Here is a 7,008-nt window from a genome sequence, read left to right as displayed (position 1 = left end):
AGATTTAGAAAATAGAGTGTATTTGACTTTAGTTATGTTCAGAGAAAGTTTGTTGGCTTTAAACCACTCATTGAGGTTGTCAAGTTCACGATTCATTTTGGTAAAGATTGTCTTAATGTTAGAGTGGGTATGAAAAACTTGATCGTCGTCAGCAAAAAGATATAAGTTTAATATACAAGATGATAAGAAAATATTGTCGATACAAATAATAAACAATAAAGGCCCTTGAATAGATCCCTGTAGAACTGAGCAAGTAATTTTTTTAATTTAGTGTAGGTTTTGTCATTAGATACACATTGTTTGCGATTTTTAATATAGGAACAAATCCATTTAAAATTATTTTTACTCCATAACTTTTAAGTTTGTACAAAAGAATATCATGGCCAACAGTATCAAAGGTTTTTGAGAGGTCAATAAACACTCCAAGGGATATTGGTTGTTTTCATTTAAATTTGTTTAACTAGTTTAATTACTACATGTTTTGTCAAATGGCCTTTTCTAAATCCACACTGATTATTATTTAGAACTTTGTGAGTTGTAAATCCTATTATGCATTAAAGCTTGATGTTAAACGGTTACTTTAATATTTTAATACTACTCCTTTTTTAAAAACAATTTTCGCCGGTGCTTAGACATAGATACTTAAATTTATCAACTAAAACTAATTCAGAACCAGATTAGCTAAATAGCAATACGATTATACATGATATAATATACATATATCCTAAACATTTTGTTTGGGATATATGTTTATTATATCATGTATAATCGTGTATAACAAAATATTGAATACTGATGCTAAAATAATAATTAATAAATAATAATAACAATGACAGGCTAAATAAAAAAATAATGGTAAAAATAAAAAGCGAATAAAAATAATTGTAATAATCATAAGCAAGTGATTGAATTATCAATTAAATAAAAATATTATCAAAGAAGAGAAAATTTTTATTAACGATAAAATAATATAAAAATAAAACACAACAAAAACCAACTAATTAATATCACTTTATTAAATAATCTTAATAATAAAATTATATATATATATATCCACACACACACACACACACACACACACACACACACACACACACACACACACACACACACACACACACACACACACACACACACACACACACACACACACACACACACACACACACACACACACACACACACACACACATATATATAATATATATGCATAACATTTTTTAAATGTTAGTCTATGTATATCTCTCGTATTATTTGATTCTTACATTTAGCGCCAAAGCCTTTATGAGCGTTTTCACATCAATTCCTTCCTGCAAATATAATACCGACACGGAATTATTTGTCAACCAATCATTAACAATGTCTAGAAGAAATTATACAAATTGTTAATAATGTCCCATGCAAATTTATTATTGAATACATAAGAGTCGTGGCTAGGCTTCCCCACACACAATAATTAGAAGAGAAGGAGGGAGCCTAGCGAATTTTGAGGGCGCAAATGCAAATTTAGGGGCTCTTTTACAAATTATGACAGGTTTTTTTTTGCGGGGGATTGGGTTGTCTCGGACCAAGTAACCACGGTACTGGATTACAACATAAACTTTATATAAATATTTATTTGTACTTGATAAAAATTTATGTACTATTTCATTTATATTATTCTTAATTAAAGCGTTAGAGTTTATTAGAGCAAAATTCGTAAAACTTTCTTATTTGGTATAACACATTATTTTTATCATCTGACTTGAATAAATATAGAATTTTTCCCATCATTAGGAGTTTTTCTATCCATGCATATTGTAAGTTTTTCCATATGTTGCTGAGGCCAAAATATACTAGGACTTGCACAGTTTTTTCTAATTCGCATTGTTTGAGAATTTTTTGCTCGTGAGTTTAGATCAATATATGCCACTCTTGGTAATGGAGTTTTACATGCTGGTCTAATTTTATTTTTAATTGGTGCTGGGTTTTTTTTATTAAAAAACTCATCGGGGGGCACAAGAGCCCTTTTTAAAACTTCATATTTCAGGGTTATTCCAGTTGATGCTAAAAGCTCACTACATCTTTTACTTTCTTCTAGAGAATGTTGAAAATATTCCTGCTTTCGTATAGAAAGCGCTTTTTCTTCTTCTCTTATATAATTATTTTGAAATCTTTCTATTATTCTTGGAGATGTCAATTCATTTTTTTTCAAAGTCTTTTGAACATTATTAATTGATGTAGATGTTTCAATAGTGAATTTATTTTCTGCATAATATGGTTTTCGATTGATTTCTTTAATGCGATGGGCATTCTCCGTAATAGTCTTTTTTTTATTGAGATTAGTTTTTTCATTACTTTCTTCGATATTAACTTTAATTATTTTCTTTTTGGTTTTTTCTTCATAAAGCTGATTTCTAAAAAAAAAAGGATTTGAAATTATAATGGAATAACATAAAGACAAAAACATAACAAAAAAAGTTTTATGATGTTAAAAAAAGTTTACTTTTTAGATGTTGATATTTTCATTTGTTTGAAGAAAGAGATTTGAGAAGCAAAGTCCTTGTAATTAAAATTACCAAATTTATCAACAACAAATACGGAAACCATCTCATCAATTTTTAAATCATTAAGTGGTAGCTTCAACTTTTTTAAAGCCGATTTGAAGTTTTCTTTTGAAACTGACCAATTTTTATTTTTTTCTAATGATCTGAACAAATCGATCATTCTCATTCGTTTGTTTTTCATGAACGCAACTAGTTCAGAAATAATAATTAACTTGGATTCCGGCTCAGGACTCAAACTAATTTTGAATAAACTAGGCTCTTCACGAACAATTACATCAACTTTATTACATTTTTTATTATTTTTTTTTTCTAAGTATAAAAGTTCTAATTCTGTTTTGCAAAGTTTGTTACGAAGCAAAGCTTTTATATTTGAATTGAGACTAATTCGAAATTCTTTCCTTTTGTTGATCCATTGGCTCATATTTTCGCATTTTTCAAAATTTTCTTCAGGCTTTAGCAAAAAGTTTGGACTATTTAAATTATTTACTTCGCTCAGAATATTATTTTTATCATTTTTTCTCTGAAAGTCATCTTCCGTTATAAAGTTTTGTGCGGCAAGATATATTCTTTTTCGATTAAAAATTCTACTTGTTTTTGCTTTATATTTAAACGATTTATTTAGGTCTCGCAGAATCATTTTTCTTTGTAATATTTCTTATTACAACTATAATAATATTAATAAAAAAAAATGTAACTTTGACAATCGTATAAACTCTGATCAATCTGACGTCATTAAAGTATCTGACGTCACATTAGGGTGTGTGTTAAAACAATATTTTTTGAAAATGCCTGATGATACCCCCTAGATGCGTTCTATGTAATAAATTGATACTAAATTTAAAAAATTTTTAAATAAAACTACACGTAAAAAACTTTGAGTGTAATGTCTTCAATGTTGCACTCGACAATTTGACTAGTCAAATTGTCGAGTGCAACATTGAAGACGTTACACTCAAAGTTTTTTACGTGGTTGTAACAAGCAGTTTCATCAGGAAAGACCTTCTTTTTTCGCGTTCTTTTCACTGTTATAAGTTCTTTGCAACTTTTGCTGCTTCTATTAAAGTCAGGTTCCAAGACTAAGGTATTCGATCCAGATCCGTCAAAAGCCCATTGAGAATCTTTACTTTATCATTGAGAGTAAGTTAAATGGATTAAAGCAGAAACTCACGTTGTTAACTGCCTTCAAACATTTTAAAAAAAGTAGTGAAAACAAAAAATTCAAAAGAATTCATCCATTTAATTTGATAATGCTCTTGCTTACTACTTTTTTGATTGACCTGTCTCTTCCTTCAGAATTTTCCAACAGACTGGGCTACAGTTGAACAGACTGTGTAGCTTTTGAATATTTCCAAAATAGGATTTTGCAGGAGTTCATGGTTCAATAGTGTCTACTGCACATAAGTTCGAACTGTGAGCAGAGCAATGAATGAAAATTGCTTGTGGATTATTCTGCCTAGTTAAAGCTTGAACTCCATTTTAATTACCTACCATATTAGCGCCACTGTCGTAGCCTTGACGACGACAATTTTTTATCCACCCATGGTGCAGGATCGTTCGAGGTTGGTCTAGTTTGTATAGATAGGCTTGTATAGATAGCTAGTTTGTATAGATAGGCACTTTTATATATTTTTTGTACATTGTGACAATCAACTAATTTTTTTCAAAGATATGACTTTTTTTGGGAGTAATCTCAATGTTATCAGCAAGAAAAGGTTTCTCGGAATTATGATCAACTCATTAGAGTCTTTGATACCGATCTCTATATCATATAACTTTAAAAACTTTGATACCGATCTCTATATCATATAACTTTAAAAACTTTGATACCGATCTCTATATCATATAACTTTAAAAACTTTGATACCGATCTAAATAAATATATATCATATAACTTTAAAAAAAATAAATAGAATTACTTTAATTAGTCGCTCACAAATGTCAAAAGATTCAAAAATAGTTTTTAATAACTTAAAATTCTTTGAATGTAAAAAGATTTAAAAATAACTACCTGCTGGCATTTACCTTTGTTTTTTGTCCAACAAACGCAATCTAAAAGCGTTTATTTGTTTTTCCGAATCATCACTTTTTTTCTCCCAGCAGCTCCAGATAACAGGTTCAATCGCGGAGGTCTTTAATTATTCATGCTAAAACCTATGTCAATGCAAAAAATGTTAACTTTTTAAACTTTAAAAATTAAAATTTTTGTACTTACTTTGGTGTTATTAATTGCAGAGCAAAAGCCAGTACTTAGTAAGTAAATATCCACTGAAGATAAATTTCTTGTCGAAATATAGTCAAAATTTATTTTATTTTATGTGTTTACTTTGTTGTCAAAACATAGTTGAAACAAAATGCAGGCGAGTCAAAAACATAAACACGCACAAGAGTATCCGCAGGGATGCAAAAGTATCCACAGGGATGCAAAGTTTAAGCAAAAATAAGTTAAACAACTAGAAGTCAGACTTTTACAAACCGTTAAATAAGAAATTTTTATTTTTCAACGCTTTTTACTTTATTATGCAAACAAAAGGCCAATGAAAATGCTTGCGTTCGAATGGAAAATGAAAACCTTGTAGTAGTAGTAGTAGATGCTGTAGCCGCCCGAAGACGACGAGTGTGTGTATTAATAACACACTTAGACAGCCGTGTAAGTATTAATTTTATTTAAAAGGAGCCAATTGTCTAATTGTGCTTTAAAACTGTTTACTGATTTTGCATTGACTACATCTTTAGGTAGTTTATTCCATGGTTTTGTTATTCTGTTAGTAAAGAATGAGTGTCTTAAGTTGCACTTAAGACACTCATTTCGCGTTCAAACCTGACACCGTTTCCTCTAGATAATTGAAAATGATTAGGCTTGAAAATTCCTCTAACCACTTTAGCAGCTTTCCTGTAATTCCATACGCTTTTAATTTTGAAACGAGTCTTTTGTGCGGCACTGTGTCGAAAGCTTTCGCAAAGTCTAAATAAACCACATCTACCGGACTATTCAGTGCGATATTTTCTGTTAAATAATCCACAGTTTCCATGAGATTTGTCGTGCATGATCTAGATTTAACAAATCCATGTTGACACTTCGATAAAAATTTATTGTTCGTAAAATGTGCCAAAAGTGAGTCTTTTATTATGCTCTCCAGAATTTTACACGGCACAGAAGTCAGTGATACTGGTCGATAATTATTCGCTTCTAGCTTACTGCCTTTGTTCTTAAAGATTGGGGTAATGTTCGCAAATTTCCATTGCTTAGGTAGTTCGCTCTTATCAATCGAGGACATAAATATCAATGTGATTGGCATTGCTAGTCCTTCAGCGCAATTTTTTAAAATGATAATACTCAATTGATCAACTCCACATGATTTCTCAATGGATAATTTGCTTAATCTTGTTACTACGTCACTGTAATTAATTGCACTCTCGTCAAAATCTAAATATTTACCCCCACATCTCGATCCGAATTCTGGTAATACTTGGTCGCCCTCTCTAGTGAAAGAGTTTTGAAAATTTTCGTTTAAAATGTCAACAATCTCACTAGTAGTATTTGTAACATTTCCTTCGACGTTTTTTATCGCTTTATTTGAGCTCTTTACATTTTGTTGATCGTTCACATATTTAAATAGTATCTTCTTGTTTCCAATCGATTTGTAGACCAGTTCGCGTTCGTATTTTTTTCTGGCTTTTCTCGTTTCAATTTTAACTGTTTTACACAATGCTTTGTATTCGTTTACCATATTTTTGTTTTTCCAATTTGTGCAACAGTTTAAATGTCTCATTCGTCTTTTGTTCTTCACAAGTTCTTTTAGTTCATTGTGAAGTAATAATTATCCTATTTTAAATGTAAATAAAGTTTAAAAGAAGAACGAAATTATTATTACATAAAAATCGCTTAAACTTAATATCTCTAAATGTAAAATCGTTAGATTTAATCCTAGGTGCTCTGAAATTCAAGTTATACCTTCTCTCGTACTTATTAATACTAAGCTTGAAAAAGGCTCACCTTAGTCAGCACATGCTGATGCAACAAGCGCTTTGCGGAAGAGTTACAAGAATATTCAATCTGCTTTAGATAGCATTGCAACTGACGAGCGTACAAAAGATGAAACTCGAAATAAGGCGCTTGGAGTAGCAAAACGTCTTGGTTAATTGGAAACTGGTTTATTGGAAACTTGGTTAATTGGAAACTATTGTCTTTTGAAACACGATACTGCAAAGATTCAATAAAACTAGTCTTGCTTTACAAGATGCAACTTTTGATTTGAACAAAGCTGATGGTTTTTTTGCATTGATTGTCTTAGTATGTTCAATCACATCTCAATTGAGATGTTCAACAGAATTGGATAAGTTTGAGAAGTATGGAAAAGAGTTGTTCAAATCTGAAGTATATAAAAAAGTAGTCAAAAGAGTTAGAAAAAGAAAGCAAAATATTGATGAAAGTACTTCTGAAGAAGTTTTCCTGCTTGCAAAA

General features: G+C 30.2%; 1 protein-coding gene across 1 annotated transcript; it reads right to left on the bottom strand.

Annotated features, from left to right (window-relative positions):
- Window positions 1-1,650: 1,650 nt before the first annotated feature.
- LOC136087167 (uncharacterized) lies at window positions 1,651-3,283 on the bottom strand. The gene is made up of 2 exons (XM_065809668.1): window positions 2,486-3,283; window positions 1,651-2,396 (listed from the first exon to the last, which is right to left on the bottom strand). The coding sequence occupies exons 1-2, from the start codon at window positions 3,181-3,183 to the stop codon at window positions 1,736-1,738; spliced, it is 1,359 nt and encodes a 452-aa protein (XP_065665740.1). The 5' UTR covers window positions 3,184-3,283; the 3' UTR covers window positions 1,651-1,735.
- Between the last annotated feature and the right edge of the window lie 3,725 nt (window positions 3,284-7,008).

Source organism: Hydra vulgaris, chromosome 11 (assembly GCF_038396675.1).
Source record: "Hydra vulgaris chromosome 11, alternate assembly HydraT2T_AEP".
Taxonomy (NCBI): domain Eukaryota; kingdom Metazoa; phylum Cnidaria; class Hydrozoa; order Anthoathecata; family Hydridae; genus Hydra; species Hydra vulgaris.
Note: the sequence above shows the minus strand (reverse complement) of the source record. Positions and strands in the feature narration are given on the sequence as shown.

Coding starts and splice junctions, on each gene's coding strand:
- LOC136087167 (XM_065809668.1), bottom strand. CDS start 3,183: ATGATTCTGCGAGACCTAAATAAATCGTTTAAATATAAAGCAAAAACA. Junction 2,397..2,485: donor AAAATATCAACATCTAAAAA/GTAAACTTTTTT, acceptor TTTTTTTTTTAG/AAATCAGCTTTATGAAGAAA.